This window comes from Phalaenopsis equestris, unplaced genomic scaffold (genome assembly GCF_001263595.1).
Source record: "Phalaenopsis equestris unplaced genomic scaffold, ASM126359v1 Scaffold000002, whole genome shotgun sequence".
Lineage (NCBI taxonomy): Eukaryota > Viridiplantae > Streptophyta > Magnoliopsida > Asparagales > Orchidaceae > Phalaenopsis > Phalaenopsis equestris.
Genome location: NW_018164444.1, coordinates 73,754,675 through 73,774,697, shown reverse-complemented (window position 1 = coordinate 73,774,697; position 20,023 = coordinate 73,754,675). Strand labels below are relative to the sequence as shown.

At 36.7% G+C, this 20,023-nt stretch overlaps 1 protein-coding gene across 1 annotated transcript in view; it reads right to left on the bottom strand.

The window, feature by feature from the left end:
- Positions 1–20,016, bottom strand: part of LOC110018036 (mitochondrial import inner membrane translocase subunit Tim13) — a 29,517-nt gene extending 9,501 nt beyond the window's left edge. Inside the window, exon 1 of the mRNA XM_020715258.1 lies at positions 19,771–20,016. Coding sequence (XP_020570917.1) covers positions 19,771–19,899 — 129 coding nt within the window. The 5' untranslated portion in view covers positions 19,900–20,016. The remainder of the gene's footprint in view (positions 1–19,770) is intronic.
- Between the last annotated feature and the right edge of the window lie 7 nt (positions 20,017–20,023).

Genomic DNA, 20,023 nt, shown 5'->3' with positions numbered 1-20,023 from the left:
GAGAGGTTTGGGTGGTGCTGGTGGCAGCTGTCCGATGATCCCGTTTGGGTTTCCCATTGGCGGGTTTGCCATGAATCCGCCAACACGTATCTCGAGTATGGCCAGAATGGCGGCAGTGGTCACACCAAGGGCGGCCCTGGCGTTGGCGGTTGTCTGTGGATGGAAGATGAGCAGCAAGTGTCGACCTGTCGAGGGCTGTAGTGGACAATGAAGCACCTAACACGACCTTTTGGCGACTCTCTTCGCGGCGTATATCGGAGAAAGCTTCACGAATTGTTGGAAGAGGTTTCGAATTCAAAATCCGTGAGCGAGTCTGGTCAAAATCAGATTTGAGGCCGAGAAGAAATTTGAAGGTGCGTCTCTGTTCAATAATTTGGCGAAATATGACAGAGTCTTCGGGACACTTCCAAGGGTACACCTCGAATAGATCTAGTTGTTGCCAATACCGAGTAAGAGTATTGAAGTATTGGGTGACGGAGAGATCACCTTGACGAAAGTCATGAAGAATGGTTTCAACAGCAAATAATTCGCTTGTATTGTCCGCACTAGAATAGGTCTCACAGGCAGCATCCCAGATTTCCTTCGCTGTGCCATAGAGAAGCAAATTTTCGACAATATCAAGTGTCATCGAGTTAACAAGTCAGGCCATAACAATATTATTCTCGGATTTCCAAGTCTTGTATGTAGGATCGGTCGTTATCGGAGCTGGAGCATCACCAGTGAGGTAGTCATCTTTGCCTTTGCCGCATACAAACATCATGATGGAGCCGAGCAGGAGAGGTTTTCTTGACGGCTCTGATACCATGTGAATTTAGAATAACCTTTTTCCTTACTGAATACATAGATAAATCACCTATAAATAGGCGAGTACAAGAGATAAAAGGAGGAAAGAAATCTTCCTACAATTAAGTAATTCCTATAATTAAGGAATAAACATAAATACCTATAATTAAGGAGTTACCCTTTTTATACCATGACAAAATATAGCAAGTACTAAATAGAATAATGTAAATAATAATGAGCATAATTCCACAGTAAGCATAAAATATAATTATCTATTAATTATTAGCATAAAACTTTAAATTTTATTCATCTTAATAAATTTTGTTGTTAGTTATTAGAAAAACAAAGCAGCAAGATGGATCACGGCAACATCAAATTTTGGTTCATTTGAAGTATAATTAGATCTTAATTTAAATATGCAACCAACATGATGAAGATAGGATATGAAGCATTATTGCAAGAGCTAGTGATGTTTATCAATAAAAAAAAAACTATATTTAAAAGTGATCTACAAAAAGGCATCTTCATACAGACTTAACACTCATGCAAATGAACATGAAAATGATAAGGGTAACGATGAAGATTATAGTTTAGGAGATAATGGTGACGTTGATAAAGTAACTAAAACTTATTTGGTGATAAGGGTAACAATGAAGATTATAGTTTAGGAAATAATGGTGACGTTGATAAAGTAACTAAAACTTATTTGGTTTATGATGATGACGATGATCCTCAAGACGTTATAATTTTGAACAGCTCTACACTTGGGTGTAAGCATCAAAGTTTAACACTATAAGAGTGAAAGTTTTTCATAAATTTAGTTGTTTTCGTTAGCATAGTAGTTTATTTTTTTAATCCAATTGTATTTTATAAAATTATATGTATATTTAACTACAACTTTGACCATATTTTTTTAAAACTTTGTGCTATTTAAAACAACGCATGTTATGCCATGTGGTATATGTTATGGCTTCATTAGACCTTTGCTACATAGTGTGCTATTCATAATTGACAAGTATAGATGTACCAGACCGAATGAAGCATTTTTTTTTCATAGTACTCCCTTTAAGCTGCCCTTATTTTATTCGCTGAATCATGCCCCAACATTAAAAAAAAAAAAAAAGTTACTCATACAATTTAGAAATAAAATTGGGAAGACAACATTCTTTCTCCCCAACTCATATGATTTCCTAGCGGCTAATGCAGACATTCACTTCTACATGGATGCTTAACCACGAGATCATCTTCCTATTTAAAGATATGTTAGCTTTCCTAGCTTCCCTCGACAAGTTATCATGCAAAAAATAAAAGGTTTAAAAATAGAAGTAAAAACATTTTGCCTTTCATGTAATAAAAATAACCAAATCCTCAACATGAATAAATAATCGTCTCTTAAGCAATTATGATATTTCAACGGCAATATTATAGGATTGCTAAAAATAAATTCACTATTTAAAAATCAAATGCTTTGGTTTTTCCAATAATAGATTGCATGGTAATCCCTACGTATGGGTAAAATTTCATGAGTGACTTAATAAACATATTATTTAGTGCAGAAATCTATCCTTGTTAGGTGGCTCAAACCTCCGGTCATATAAGCTCCTTAAGTACAATTTGTCAAAGTTATTGGAAGGAGTTTCCAATTTCAATTTTTTTTCTTTTTTCTTTTCTTATTATGTAGTGTCTTTCCTTCATTGTTTGTTTTGTATCTGAGAAGTTGTAATAATCTTAAGTATGTTTGCACTAGTCATCCCTCATATAATAAGAGGAAAGGTTTCTCTACATTTCTTCATGATATCAGGCCTCGCATAGCTTTTGGCTTTAGCTTCTCAGTTTGGTGTCGTTTCTTGCACCGCTCGTCTGCTTCATCGGAATCAATGTCGTTTGTGTCGTCTGGTTGGCGTTATATGGCGACTTTATATGGCTACACCACTCATCTACTTTGTCTGAATCAACGTCGTCTACATCGTATGGCTCACGTCATTTGCGAAGTTCGCCTCTGTCTGAATCTTGTGGCTTCTGCCAAAAACAAGGAAACAAACCCTAGCACTCCTTCAAGCGACTTACAAACCCTCCTTCGCTTTTTCCTGGCACTGCCTCCTCTCAAGCAGCAACCTTATTCAATCCTACGGAAAGCAACAACCTTATCCAGCCCTAAATGTGCATAAGGTTTATGATAAAACATAAAATGAAGTCGTGTAATTCTACTTAGGTGGTTAGTTTGAATTAGAGACCAAGAATTATATCCAAATAACCCTGAACAATCTATCTTTATCACAAACCATAAACTCAATGGTCATAAATTCCTTTAATGATATCAATCTGTGTTTATATATATTTGTGGAAAAAAAAAAAGATGAACACTTCATGGGAGAGGTCACAATTCCTGAATTCACTGATCCTCACCATTGCTCATGGAAGATCCAAGATCATATGGTCGTGCATTGGCTGATCAACTTTAAAGTTAAAGATAATTTCTTACATTACAGGACAGCACAGGAGATTTGGGAAGCAGCTCGTGAGACTTATTCTACTACCAAAAGCATTGCAAAATTATTCGAGATTGAGTAAAGCAACATGAGCTCCGACAAGAAGAGTTGAGTGCTACTCAATATTTCAGCACACTATCAAGATGCTGGTTACAATTAGATATATACGATGCATATGCATGAAAGTGCCCACATGATATTATGATGCATAAAATAAATGTGGAGAAGAAAGGAAAGATCACGCTCTTATTGGGTCTAAATAAGAACATAGATGAGGTCAAAGAGAGAAAAATGGGGATGAGGCCTCTCCCTGCAACTAGGGAAACCTTTGTTGAAGTTAGAAGAGAAGAAAACATGAAGAAGCTAATGATGGCAGAAAGTGTGGCTTCATCTAGCACTAAAAGCTAAGTTTTGTATGCACAACTCCTCCCATGATTCAAAGCTAAAAAATAATCCTCCCTTGTGTGAACATGAAAGGAATTTAGCCACACAAAAGACAAGTGTTTTAAACTACATGAAAAACCTATTGATTAAAAATCTGGATAAGGGAGGAAGGACCAAGGCAGCAAGCCCATGCTACTAACTCTTCTGAAGGGTTGACTGACCTGAGTCCCTTCACCAAGAAAAATCTTGAACTGTTGAAGAAGTTTCTTACTGGCACAACCGAGCTAACTCCCAACCTAATGATACACCAATAAATTATATCTTCCACCTATCTTGCTAACATGGAAAATTTCAACTTCGGATAATAGATCCGGGTACTTCTGATCACATGACTAGACAAATTCATGCTCTCATCAACTACCAAGAAATCACCATCTACACACTTATTAGACTTGTCGATGGATCTCACTTTAGGATTGTTGAAAAATGAATAGTGAAAATCTCCAAAAATATTCAGTTTTCTTCTGTGATACATGTTCCCCAACAAGATTGCAACTTTTAATTAGTAAGCTTACCCACGAACCATGTTACTAAATTTTATTCTAACTCTTGAATTTCAAATGATGAATTCAGGGAAGGTGGTTGGCAGTGTTAAATTGCATCAATGTCTATACCTACTCAAAGAAAGTTGTTCTATTAATATATAAGTGCCTTCTCTACCATCTACTTCTCATGTTCTTGAGTTTGATGTGTCCGAGTCTGTTGAAAGTTAAGTTTTATTATGGCATTGTCGTCTAGGTCATCCCAATTTTCATTATGTTACAAAATTACATCCCAACTCTTTATTAATAAAAAAATTAAAATTTTATCAATTTGAAAACTGCCAATTGACTAAGTATACTCATCATGTATATCTTATGTGTTAGGTAAGACTCATATAGCATAAATGGAACAGATGTTGGAGCGGAGCGGTGCCCACGAGCGGAGTGGAGCAGAAGGATCTGCCCAATCGGGGGAGTTTTATTATGTGGTTTCAGGTGCGGGGGCAACACCCCGCGATTTGGTACAGGAGTAATTTAAGTAATTACATATTGTACTATAAGATTATATATATGTTATGTTTGTAACCCTAGAGGAGATTATGAATCTTGTATTCTGTATTCTTTTCTGAATATTGAAAAAGTCGTCGCTTGCTCCCAAGGACCTAAGCATTTTTGTCGAACCTCGTTAAATTTTTGTGTGTTCTTCTGGATTTGTGTTGATTCCCGTTTTTCTTCGCCATAATTTCCTAGCAAGTGGTATCAGAGCAAGGTTTTAGGGCAGGGGAGAAAAATTTGGGCGACGCAGGAACAAAGAATATTTTTGGCCTAGGAGTTCGGCGGCTAGAGCATTTGTTTCGGGCAGAGGAAGTTCGAAGACGAAGCAAGCTTCAAAGGTTCGGGGGATTCGCAAGCAGGCGGCGGTGACTTCGACTCCGGCAGTTCGAATTGAGACAGAGGTGAATCGCTGCAGGAGCCATGTGGTTCGCGGCATGGCAAGGGAACAGAATGCAGAAGTCGCGAGGGTTCACGATCGCACAGTTCCAGCAGGAGGCGGGAGGAAGAGTTCAGGCGAAGGATTTTGGGCCGCGGCAAGGCTTCTCGCCGCAAGAAGTCGCCATCGGCGGCTTCAGGAAGTTCGCGATCGGAGCAGGGACGGATTCGTGACAGTGCAGGTGGAGGCGGAAAAGGAAACTGTACGCGGACGTAGAAAAGGAAAGTTCGGAAGCTTTTCTAGGAAGGAAAGCAGAGTTTTTCTGGAAAGCGGAGACGGGGCTTTTTTGAGAAGTAAAACAGAGCTTTTCTAGAAGGAAAAATGAGCTTTTCTTGAAAGTTTAAGGAAAAAAAATTTCTGGGAAAGTTTAATTAAAGAAAATTTAAATAAGAAAAAGTCATTTTCTAGAAAACTTAATTAAGAGAATCTTCATTAAACGAATATTTAAAAGATTTGTGGCAGAATCAAAATGAGTGCAATTTCTGGTTCAAACAATTTGGAAATTCAGCAGAGGAATTTGTAGAAGAGTTTGTTATAGGATCAATTTCAGATAGCAATTTCTGGTATAAAAATTCGAGGTGGTGAAGTTCGATGAAATTGGTAACTTCGGATTGTGGCAAAAAAGTGTAAAAAATTTGTTGGCTCAACAGGGAATCTTGAAAGCTTTGCGGGCAGCAAAACCAGATGTCATGGAGAATGAAGATTTGGAAGAATTGCAACGAGCAGCAGCAATCATACGCGTATGTCTGACGGATGAGGTTATGTATCACGTGATGAATCTAAAATCTCCAGGGGAGGTATGGAAGAAATTGAAAACTAAGTTTATGTCCAAATCTCTGACGAATAAATTGTATCTGAAGCAAAAGCTGTATGAATTGAAGATGCAAGAAAATTCTGATTTGGCGCAGCATGTAAATTGCTTCAATCAAATAATCACCAATTTATTAAGGCTTGATGTGAGTATTGAGGATGAAGACCGAGCAATGATTTTGTTGTGTTCATTGTCTTCTTCATATAAACATCTGGTGACTACTCTGATATATGAGAAAGAAACTATCAAAGTTGATGAGATTACTGCAGCATTGTTGACTCACAACCAGCGGAAGCAGAATGCATGAGAAAGTTCTCATGGAGACAATTTATATGTTAAGGGTAATCAGGATCGAGGAAGGAAGGAAGAGGAGAGCTCTGAAAAATGAAATTCCAGAGGCAAAAAAAAGATTCATTGCTACAAGTGCAAGGAGTAAGGTCATATGAAGAGAGATTGTCCAAAGCTTAAGAAGCTGACTGGAGAGAAATGTGATGCATCATTCAAGTCTGTAAATGTGGTGCAGAGTGAAAATTCAGATTGCAGTGATGGTGATAGGCTTTCAGTTTCATCAACTCAGTTCATGGATGCATGGATTCTTGATTCAGGATACTTTTATCACATAACACCTAACATAAAATGATTTACGTCATACAGGTTAACTAATTCTAACTCAGTCTACTTAGGTGATGACAGATGCTGCAATATTGTTGGTATTGGGTAAGTCAGAATTAAGATGCATGATGACACTGTTAGAACATTATGTGAGGTCCGACATATTCTATATGTGAAAAAGAATTTAATTTTCTTGGACACTTTACATAGAACTGATTTTATTCCTAAGACAGATGAGGATACGGAAACTATCAAAATTGTTAAAAGTGCACTGTCGGCACAGTTTTAGTTAAGGAATTGCCAGTTGGAAGCTGTCGGTCGCCGGAATCGGAATCCCGTCGCCAGCTTCGAAAAATATTTAATTTACATACAACAATAATAAACAAACAATACTTATCTGAAACTCTTTCTCAAAAACAAATCCTTTGTAGCCTCTCATAGGAAATGTAGTAAGAAGAAATATCTCACTTCTCTTCCTCTCCAACACTTCTGAGAGAAGAATTCACACTTAAACTCACTACAAAAACTCAAAACTATAAAAACAATAACTAACTAATGGTGTGGAATGTAGGTGTGTGAAGAGGAAAATTGAAAATGAGTGGAAGAAGTTGAAACACTAGCAGACTCATGTTTCTGATCAATTTTCGCTCTAAATAGAGCATAATGTCGGTTTTTCAAGAGGTGTATCCAACAACTCTTCAAAAAACGTCCAAATTTATCGAATCTTCTAGAAACAGGGCTTCCCATCCTAGCACCCTATATATATATATATATATATATATATATAAGTTACAACTCAAGCCACGTATTTATCCCGAAAGATAAACGCCAGACTTGAGAGTGGGGTTCGATCAAATAAACTAAGGAACATATGACATCCGTTTGGTCTGCGAAAACCATTTTATTTATAAGCCGACAAGTTCCCCCCCTATTTAATATGAAAAATTAAATAAAGTTTATATTAAGCCGGTTCGGAAAAGTTTGCTCTAAAAGCAAACCCTTATAGTTATTTACATCTTAGATAACTGAAGTCACATAAGTGAAGTCATCACATAAGAAAACTCTCGATAAAAATCAGGGGATATTGTCTTCAAAGAGTTCAAAGGAATAGGACTTTTCAAAGAGATCGGACAAAGAGGAGTGCAAGGGAAATGACTAAAATTTGGAACATATTATGGAATCCAAAGGAAGAGAGACTGGGGGATGTCATAGATCCGAAGGAGAACCTCGGTCGAAGGAGAACCTCGCGAAGGAGAACCTCGGTGACTTCCCAAGCTACCCTATAATTTGACTTCAATTTTGGAGAGAAATTATTTAAATGGGACCTATAAAACATGGGCTGATATGTAAGTATTAGTTAGGGCTTACATTTGCATGAAACGATCACATGAATAGCCTGATAGATATGAGGATTTAAGTCGTGACAAATGATAACCTCCGAATCTTAAGACGAGTTAGGGCTTATGTTGTATAGCAGAACCATACAGAGGCCTAAAGATAAGCTGGGGATTTATGTCGCACTAAGCGGACAACCTCGAAGTCCTATGGCTTGGTTGTTTAATTCTAAAGAAATGATGGTTTAGCTGGTGTAGACATGTTCTACTGTTGAAGATTGTCGTGCTGCCCACAATGTTAACTTCAAGCTCCTCGTCGTAGCACCTTCGAGATCGATGTTAATTTTAAGTGTACATGCAATAGTTGAGTCAATGATCTGCTGTCGGGTACCCCCTATGAAACCAACTACTAGCCTCCTACTCTAAGGTATAGTGTGTAAAGGAAACAATAGCAGACATAAGTAAAGGAAAAACAGTGACAACACAGTATGTATATGAGCAATAAAGTATGTAATATAGAAAGCGGTAGAATGTACAGTAAAGAAGAGCAGTAAAGCGTGTTGTAAAGTAAAACGCTGTGTGTACCAAGAAGGTCTGTTGCTCCTTTAAATGTAATTGATGAAGCAAGTATAAATATAGTGACAGAATTTAAGAAACGAGCATGCATTGTATAAGTAAACCCCACCTGGAAAACCCATGAGAAAGCAGCAAGTGACTCACGACGAAAAACGCGAGAAAATTGGCAGATGACCCACGACTGAAAACTCGAAAGAAGCAGCAAATGATAGCTCAAAGAAAGTCATCGTAAACAAGGAAAGATTCCGGAAAAAGACCACGAGTGCTTTACCAAAAGTTCCAATAAAATCACACGAAAAAAAGCCCGAAAAGAGAAAACCGCAAACACTCGGGTCGAGGCCAGGCTCAGATATTATATACATATACTCGAGGGACGTCGAAGGCTACTATCGGTCACCCGGATGTATAAAATCTACCACTCAACTAGAAGGGTGTCATACTAAACCTAACTTAGGAGAGTGCTCCTTAGCCCGGTATTGATAATCGAAAAGTGGACAATCAAATTACAATACATTTAAAATTTACATTTTAGCATGCACATGTATTTCAGGCATACAAAAGAAAATTGTATAAATTTTGTAGTAAAAATATATTTGTAAGTAATTTATGTTTTTATCGTATCTATCCTTATCAGTTTTGAAAATTATAGTTGTCCACGAGTCGATTTTGCCCTCAGGCGTAGGCGTAAGTCCGCCGACAACCTAAGAAGATACAGGTCACACGCTAGTCTTGTGTCGGTGAATGATATTATCGTCCTACGATTCACCAGGTCATTGGATTAGGTCCAAATGTCGTAGAATGAAACATCATTCTGCTCTACCACCGGTGTGCCTTTGTCATTACCGCCTTAAGCTACAAAACAAAATTGACATACTTGCGACCTTACTTGATGGTTTCATATATAACAAAAGGCTATATATACACGCTTATGAATCAGACATAAGCACCTAAAACCCGAACCAAGAAAAACAAGGAAAACAAACCAAAAAGCAAGAAAGAAAAAGAAAGAGGAATAACCCACCTCCAAAATCAATTTAGAAAAGAGGAGCCAAAACGGTAGAAAGGTTAGTCTAAAAACATTCAATTGGCGGGATTTCTCGAATAGGTAAAGAGGTTGAGCACACTCTTCAAAGCTAGCCAAGAGACAACCCGAAAGTCAAAATTTAGGAACTTTCAAACCATTCTCAAACCTTTTCCCCACCAAAGAAACTTCATTTTTCTCTCTTTTGTTTTTTTTTTCTTTCTAAGATCAAACCCGAAGGTGCGACGATGGGGAGCTCGAAGCTAGCATTGGCAGAACATGCCTACATCAGCTAAACCATTTCTTAAAATTAAACAAGCAACAAGATTTCGGGGTTGTCTATCTAACGCAACATAATCCTCAATTGTTCCTTAGGCCTTTGCACAATCATGTTGTGCAATTTAAGCCCTAACTCATTTTATGATTCCGAAGTCATCATTTGTTACGACTTAAATCCTCACATATTTCAGGCTATAAGTGTGATCGTCTCACACGAGTGTAAGTCATAACTAATAAAATTTGCAGGATGAAACACTTAAATAATTTATCTTCAAAACTGAATCCAAACCATAGGATAGCTTGGGAAGTTGTTGAGATTCTCCTCCGAATCTATGAAATCTCATAGTCTCTCTTCCTTTGGATTCCACAATATGTTCCAAATTTGAGTCATTCCCCTTTCACACCTATTTGTCCGATCTCGTTGAAAAGTCTTATTCCCTTGACCTTCTTGAAAATAATATCCTCTGATTTTTATCGAGAGTTTTCTTAGGTAACTTCGGTCATCTAAGATGTAATTAATTATAAAAGCTTGCCTTTATAGGAAAATTTTTTCAGACAGCTTAATATAAACCCTATTTTAGTGCCGACAGCTTCCAACGGGCAACTCCTCAACTTTTTAGTGCCGACAGCTTCTGGCGACTCTGCTGGAGATGAGTTTCTCTCTCCATTTATGTGTCCAAATCAGGGAATATTATCTTCATACATCGTTAATGTGTACATGTCCCTTTTGGACCACATTACTCTTATTTAGTTGGCATGTTTTACCCATTTCTGTTTTGGGAAAGTATGGTCAACTCTTTTAAACTTCAAGATCGTTTGTTCAACCACATTTAAACAAAAAGGTTCATGAAGTCATTAAAGACTTTTTAATCTTTGTGTGGGGTCGGACCCCCGATAGGTGTGTTGGTGGACTAGTTCAGCCGAGACATTGTGTGTTGTAAAGTCGGTCCCGCACTAGGTCCGGAACTTCACTTTTTCCCTTTCGAGTTTGATCTGTTATTTTGCAAATTAAATCGAATTGTGTCTTGTTGCACTTGCTCTTTAATTTTCTTTATATTAATTTAATATTTCTGCTTTCAAACTATTTTTACTAAAATTTAAAATCTTCACAAATTAAATAAAGACTTACCTGGTCTACAGATCGACCTTTGTAAATTTTTAGTGTTCGCACTAAAATGACAAGGTATTTACCAAATAACTAACCCTAGAGTTTTCTTTTTTTGAAGTTATTGCAATGACGTTTCCTACCCTTTCTCGTGCAACCTGCCGACGCGTCGTAGTACCCGCAATGTCGCCTCCACCATCAGGTTTGGGGCAGGATTCGATGAACTCGAGGTCATACTCGGGAAAGCCTTGTTCGTCGTAGTGAAAGTCACCGCTCCGGAGGTTCTGGAACCGTCTACTGAGTTCAACCTGAACTGCCTGTAGGATTCCCCTTTTTACAATGAGGAAAATACTACTGCCACCAAGGCACATGTTAAGCCTGTCTTTCACGTTTCTGCTAAAGGAAGAGGTTATGATCGCCGAAGGCCCGACTGAAGGATTGGTTGTCCCGCTGTCAGTATTCGAAATTAGATCGAGTTCGAGAGTTGTGCCATTAACTCAGTCACAAAGGAGAAATCGCAGCTGAAAGATTCGCAAGACTACTAAAGCTCAGATTTCTGAAGATGTGCTTGTTGATGAAATTTCATCAGGAGGAACTAGGATTGTTGGATACCTCTTCGCTTTTGTGAGGAAGTAAGTTTCATCCCTTAATGGACACCGATGGGTACGAGAGTATCCAGAAGATTGTCGTTGTTTTACCGTCACCTCATGGACATGGTGGGGAGAGGAAGAAGTCTACTCCTATCACTCGAGTTGCACAGTATTCCAGAGACTAGCTACCAAAGAGGATTGCTCACAGTGAATTGCTTAAACGAGTGAGATGTGCAGTATCCCCTCACATAAAGAGAGAAATTCTAAAGAACGTCAAATCTGCCAAACGGTCTTAGACACCAACTGAAACTTTACCTCCTCGCATTCCCGTCAGGTTCCGTTTGGGGAACAGAGTTGATACTGTCATCGTCACTACCGATTCTAGTGTCACTAAACCCGTAGGTCGCCGACCGGTTAAGTCTCGTCTGGGTTCGAGAGTTCTACCAATTACCAGTCATGATAATACTTCTAAATGTTCGAAGGAAAAGAAAAAGAGGTTACCTGGTACTGTATCTGGTTTTCACCATAGGGAGCATACCTCTTCGACATGCCGATGTTTCTGTTGAGACACTCCGCCTCAAGAAATCACCGTCGAAAAACAAGGTGTGGGTACCCAAGGTTGTCGTATCGATACAATTTAGTGAGCCCGTAGGACAGGATCATGGAATAAAGTTAGGGTCCGAAGTATCCGACGTTGTCACAGTGATTGTTAGCGAGATGGATGAGCATGTAGAGGATGTCCAGCAGAGTCCTCCAGATCTTAAGAGGATACAAGAGTCAATAATTGAAGAAAAAGTTGAGAAGCTCGGGGTTAAAATTTCTGAGTTAGCCCAACAACATGGAGTTTCCATTAATGATGAAAATGAAGATTCTGACTTTAATGACTATCTCGATGAAGACTGAATGGATATTCATGCATCGAAACCAGGTCTGCTACACTTGCGCGCGATACCCAACCTCTTATTGAAGGGAATGTCATAGATGAGTTGTGTAGGGTTGTCTTCCAGAGGGATGAGCAAATCAGCCAAATGGAGAAAAAAATGGAAGAAATGGTCACTGCCATGACTGCTATGGCTGCAGCTCAAGGACAGTCTCAACCACAACAGTTAGCCTCTCCAGAAGTCAACCAACCAGAGATTATACAAATCATAGATGAGAGGAGGGAAGTTGCATCGGCTAACAGAGATGATCAACAAAAGGACTCTGCCCAAAGCGTCATATTAGAAAAGAAATTTAAACAAATGGTCGAACAAGTTCGGGAGGCCTTAACCCAATCTAAGGGTGGTGCATTGGTTTTAAAAGGTAGACCCTACCCAGAGGATTTCGATGTCGTACCTTACCCAAAAGGTTTTGTGTCACCGAATTTTAAGATATTTGACGGGACTGAAAATCCCAAACAGCATATAGCGCATTTTCAAACCAGTTGTAGCAATACCAGAGGTAATAAAGCATTGTTTTTCTGTCAATTTGTTAGCAGTCTATCAGGGGTAGCATTTGATTGGTATGTCTAATTGTCCAACGGATCAGTGAGGACATTATTCGAGTTAGAACAGTTGTTCGTGAAAAGATTTGTTGGGGCACATCATGTTTCTATTGGGGATTTCGTGATAGAAAAGCAAAGGTCTAACGAGACTCTAGTAGATTATATTTCTCCTAAGTGGTTGGATATTCGCCAAGGTGGAGATTTGTTAGGTATGACTCATATACCATAAATAGGCAAATGTTGGAGCGGAGTGGAGCCCACGAGCGGAGTGGAGCGAAAGGATCTGTCCAATCAGGAGAGTTTCATTATGTGGGTTGAGGATGCGGGGGCAACACACCGTGGTTTGGTACAGGGATAATTTAAATAATTACATATTGTACTATAGGGATATATATTTCATGTTTGTAACCCTAAATGAGATTCTGAATCTTGTATTCTGTACTCTTTTCTGAATATTGAAAAGAAAATCGCCGCTCTGCTCCCGATGACGTATGCATCTTTGTCGAACCTCGTTAAATCTCTATGTGTTTTTCTAGATTTGTGCCGATTCTTGTTTTTTCTTCGCCCTAATTTCTTAACATTATGTCTCAGCAAAATCTTTCATATCATTTCTTAATTATCCACATTCATATTTGAAGACTATTAAAATTGAAAATCATCAATGGAGTCAGATGGTTTGTCTCTTTCATTGATGATCACACTAAAACTAGTTGGATTTTCCTCATGAAAAAAAAATCTAAAACTATACAAATCTTTCAATCCTTCTATGACATGATTTTCCCTTACTTCCAATGTAAAAGTCAGATTCTCAGAACAGATAATGCAAATAAATACTACCACTCAATCCTTAGACCCTACCTTGCAAACAATAGGATCATCCATGCAAGCTCTTATTAAGATTCCATAACAAAAAGGAATAGCTAAGATGAAGAATAGACATCTCAAAATATCTAGCTCTATAAGGTTTTCTCAAAATAGCCCCAAAGTTCTCTGAGGAGATGCAATGCTTAAAATCACCTACCTCATTAATAGAATGTCAAGCAGATTTCTTGGATTCAAAGCTCTTCTCCATGTTTTGATGGAAACATATTCTCATATTAGAGCCTTCTCATCCACTCATCCAATATCTCTTTAAAAACATTTGGTTGTCTCATTTGTTCACAGTCACCAGCCAAAACACATAAAGCTTGACCTACAATCCATTAAATGTATTTTCCTTGGTTATGCTCTAACCAAAAAGGATATAAGGGATATTCTCTCGTTACTAAAAAAATACTATAGCTCCATAGATGTTACACTCTTTTAAAAGCAATCCTACCACCTCAAATATGAAATTCAAGAAAAGAGTTTGGGTGAATTTCAAATTTGCCACACTAAACTAAACTCATCACAACCTATTCTACTTCCCATTGACGATCTTGTCTACCATGTCCAAATTTAGGTTAACAAAAAAGAGATACACAAGAAACTTCATGTGTACATTAACAGAAAGAAATTCATTGAGCAAGATAAGATAATATGCAACCGCATGGCTATTCACAACCAAACCTAAATCCACACATTTCTGAAGTTTCAAGGGAGGTGGAATCCAGTGGTGAAGACAAGAAAAGTAGCACAAATTATCGTAGCCAGAAGTATGTTGCCTATGAGAAGTTATCATCACCTCATAAAACTTTTATATTTAATCTTGATATGGTGAAGATACCAAAGTCTATTCATGAAGCACTTCAAAGCCCATAATGAAAAAAGATAGTTGAAGAGGGGATCCAAACACTTAATCTACATAGTGCATCGACCTTTGCAAAAAATTCCCATAAATGAAAGACTCGTTGAGTACAAAAGAGTGTTCAATGTAAATAACAAAGCATATGGGATCATTGAGAGGTTTAAAACAAAGTTTGTGGCCAAATATTTCTCTCAGTCTTATGAGAAAGACCATCAAGGGACCTTAATACTAGTGGCCAAGTTAAACATTATAAGAGTTCTTCTTCCCTTAGTAGTGGACAGTGATTGGAAACTGCATTAACTCGATATCAAGAATGATTTTTTAAAAGAAAACCTTGAGAAAGAAGTGTATATGGAGATCCTACAAGAGTTAAGAAAAAGATTCAAATAAATATCTGATTTGTAAACTAAAAAGTTACTTTATGGCCTCAAACAATATCCACGAGTTTGGATTGAAAAGTTTGTCGAGCTTATAAAATCTAATGGTTACATCCAATTCAAGTTGATTGTAGACAATTCATAAAACATAGATAGGAATGTAAGAAAACTATACTCCCGTCTATGTAGATGAAATGACTTTGACAAATAACAATGAAAAAGAGATTTGTAAGATTAAGGAGGTTCTTACCTCTTAATTTAAAATCAAGGATCTATGAGCTATGATATACTTTTTGGGTATGGAAGTGGAAAAGTACAAGAAGAGAATTGTGATATCCCAAAAAAATATATCCTAAATCTACTAAAAGAGATGGAAATATTGGGATATAAACCTGCTGAGTCGCCTATAGATTTTAACAAAATGTTACATTCAGGGGGACAAAAGACAACAACAACAACAACAACAAAGTCTTAATCCCACTACGTGGGGTCGACAAAAGACACCAATAACAAAATGTAGATACCAGAGATTGCTGAGAAAGCTTATCTACATGTATAAACTGAACCTGATATCACTTGTTATGTAAGCTTTGTGAGTCAACATATGAATAGTCCAAATGAAGAATATTTGGAGAAGATTTACAAAATATTGAGGTTTCTTAAGAAGACACCTGACAAAGGATATTGCTTAAAAAATCATACAAAGGCCGGTAGAAGTTTACACTAATGTTAGTCGGGCAGAAAAACTCACAGTAGAAGATCTACATCTGGGTATCGTTCCTATGTATGGGAAAATCTTGTCACATTGAATAGCAAGAAGCAAGCAGTGCTCTCTATAATTAATGCAAAATCTAAGTACCATGCACTTGGTTTGAAAATTTGCAAAAAAATGTGGATCCAAAAGTAATTAAATGTGTTGAGATGCTCCACGGTCAATCTCAAAGATGTTATGTGACAGTCAAGCTACTATTAGCATCGTGGAAAACTTTGTGAATCATGACAGAACCAAACACACTGAAATTGATAGACATTTTATCTTTGAAAATGTCAATTGTAGCATTATTCAGTAAATATACATTCCAATTTATCTTCAAGTCACTGATGTCTTCATCAAATTTCTATCTCCAGATAGCTTCATTGATTTCAATACCAAGTTGGGTCTTTACAACATCTATGACCCAGCTCGATGAAGAGTAGAAAATTTTCTCCCTATTAGGTGGTCCCGACTGTCAGCCATATGGGCTCCACAAGTTCACTTTGTGGAAGCTATTGGAAGGAGTTTCCTATTTCAACTTTATTCTTTTCTTATTCCTTTCTTCTTATGTAGCATATCTTTCCTTCATTGTTTGTTCTGAATACAATAAGTTGTAATAGTCTCAATTATATGTGAACTAACAACCTCCCATATAATAAGAGAAAATGTTGTAATTCGAATATTAGAATATAAGTTCTCCACCTTTCTTCATTTAGCGTTCCACCTCCTTTTAAATCCAACAAGGATAAAAATTAAGATTCAAAAATTAACCCGACCATAGCTTCTAAACTAACCCCTCGAAGATTAGAATCTTCTCTCTCCCAAACTGAACTATGAAATAACCAATATTATCTTCTCGCTTGAATGTCAATTGAAAAAAAATCCTCGTGCTACTAATGCCACAATCCTTACCTCATTGTAAGTCATAAAGGAAGATGAGCCATCACCTTCATTAACTTCTAAAAATTTAAATTGTTTTTACTCATTTGCACTAATAGCTAGCTTGAATTTCACTTGTGCATACATTTTGTTAATGAAAAATGATTCTTGATGAGGTTGATAACCCATCGCCTTCCTTTATAATTTGTGTATGTTATTAATGCAATGAATGCAATAAGATCCTTTCTCGTCCATCTTATTCTCAAACTATTCATTTGCCTTCATATAGTTGTCATCTAATGCCCAAGAGTTATTCTTAGATTTAATTTTTTGTCTCCCATATTTTTGGTTCTACTCCTTGAGTGAAAAGGCATTTGTTCTGCTCTTTAAGATAATAATGATTGAAAAAGAATTTCATATCCTCAATCATTTTATGCATCCTTAATAAAAAGTTCACAAAGAACTTCTACTCTAATGAAATATCTTAGGCCATAAGTTGTCTCAAAATATGTTTATGCAATTTTTATATCATTCATGTCAAACATGCAATCTTATATCGTTCATATCATTATATAAGTGTTGCAAACATATTGATATCTCTTCTTTGAAGTTGATTGGATAGAATTTGGAAATTAGTAGTCTCTTCAATCCAACCCACAACAACTTTAAAATGTCACTAGTCTTTTCAAATGCATTATACCACAAACAAATTAAGGATCAACTTCAATCCACCAAAATCTAACTGGTACACACATGAATATCACATTAATAGAGAAGTTTTGACTTGCTCAGGCTAACCAATGATCCACAAAATATCAACTTCTGCATCACAAGTTGACAATTGTAGCCTAATAATCAACTTGAATGAATGAATAACATTTTTGACCGCTCATGGACATCTTAAAGTAACACTTTTCTCTTCCTATTTCCCCAAATATTCAAAATGTTCTTCTTCACAAATTATTGTATCTTATATCTTACATGCAAGAATCATACCCTTAGCACATAAATCCTCTTAGCTCCCACATTGCTTTATGGGTCGCAAGGACTTAAAGTTACAATTGGAGAGTCTTAAAAGGGCCATTAAAGCCTCAACCTTTCTGTGATTTATTTATACAAATTTGGTCAACAAAAAAAGTAGTGTCCTCTGTATCAGTCAAATGAACGATCCTTCCTTCCTCATAATACTAGTTTCATCCTATTTCATATAAAAAATTTAAGTGCTCAAACATTATTAGGATGAATGAGAATATTGGTTTGTAGTTAGTGCCCATAAATTGAAGTTAACAAAGAGATATGGAAGTAGGTGGTAAGAAGGGTTTCTTTAGAAAAACCCAAGTTAGAATTTTGTATTTTTTAGGATTTCACATGCTTAATTTAAGTTTTCGACTTCAAACAATGGTGCATAATTTCATAAAATTTGGTATTCAGGGAAAGAATTGAATAGAAGGTTGTTCACATATTATAGATAGTATTATTGTCTCTTAGTTCATAAAGGAGATGATAGGATTTTTGTCGTATGGGAAAAAAAACTAGAGTCTCAAGTAAAATGAAAGATAAAGCTTAGCTGGCTATAACGAAGAAAGTTGATTTTGAAGTCATGCTTTCCACCTCTAAACAAAAAGATTGCAATAAACACCTATAATAGCTCAAGATCAATTTATAGATGAATGGATCACAATAAGATCCTTTCTTGCTAAGCAAAAAATATCATTCAACAATATCCAAAATATCTTTATAAAACCAAGAAATATTTATAAAAAGGTAGCCTCATATACAACTAAAAAAATCATTCAATGGTATCCAAAGTATCTTTATGAAATCAATAAAATATTAATGAAAGGTGGCCGCATATACTAAGAAGAAAATGTCTGGCTAATTTAAAAAATATCACCCAACATATCCATACAAATTAAAATTATCTAAATACTAACCACGGGCTTATGCAAATGATAGCATATCTAACTAAATATAAGATATTAATTAAATTCTAATTAAAATTTCCTTTGTGTGCGAAGCTAAGGCACGAATGGCCATTATAGGGTGTCATTGCACACTTTTATGTAGTTGGCCCCACAGCATAGTCAAGCCTCCTTGGTGAAACCAAGTCCAAATGGTACAATTGGCTCATGATATATCCACTCAATATAATGTTGCTGATCAAAGTTGACAATAACTAGCCAATTCGGTGCATCTGGTCTATGATGATGTAAGCAGTACGAATGTTGTTTTTTTAGCCCTTGGATGCAGCTAACCAAAGTTGGGTCGTTGTTGTAAGCACCATTTTTTTGGTGTTGCCTCCTAAGATAACCCCTTAATCTAATCATAACAACATTTATACAATGAATAATTACTATCAATTTTAACAATTTTCAAGAAGGACACACGTAATTGATACAAGCAGCAAAGCACTTTTTTGTAACCTTAATATGGGAAGACTATATAATGCACCTAAAGGATATCCAAGAGCATTAAATCATTAGAAACTAATGAAATGACAATACATTGCATTAAAGTATTCAGGTTTCTAACAAATAGAAAAGTTATTTTTAAATAAGAAATTGCAATAAGTAGAAGAATGAAAACGAAGTTAATATAATGGAACTAATGCTTAATAAAATTTGAATAAACCAGATACAATACTATATTAAGCCAGTGTGAAACACCCATTCATAGAGCCAAAGTGAATTAGCATATATGGCATTGAACATAGCCTTCGAAATAGATAGCACGTGCGTGAAAATCTCAACAAAAAGATTAGGACTAATTATTATGTAAATACCTCCACTACTGTTAAACAGAACTGCAAAAGCAAATGGGTATTCATTTAGAGATGTATCTATCTACACCCGTTTATGCGGATTGGATTTAACCCTGTACATGTCATTGTTTCAGAGACCAGAATCAAAAGCCATATCTGCTTTCATAGTATTAGTAATAGAAGACACAGAGCAAATTTCCGGTAAGGAAAACTAAAATTCTGCAAACATAATTCATTTCTTAGATAAAGAATCAAGATAAGAGAAATTTTCACCTCGAGGAACTCCTCGGCGTAGGCCTGGGCGAGCTGTGCCTTGAGTTGGTCCATCATCGCCTCCGCCGAACGGCCCGACGACTCGGATGAACCGGATGACAACGAAGAAGGGGACGAAAAGGAGTCCATAGCGAGGTTTTTCTCTCTACTTTTCTACTCTGTTTGGGGCAGAGAATAGTGCGCTAAAGCAAAACCCTAGCTTCTTGGAGTGGTAGGTTTAAGTTGAAGAATGTTCTGAAGCCGGACTTCAGCA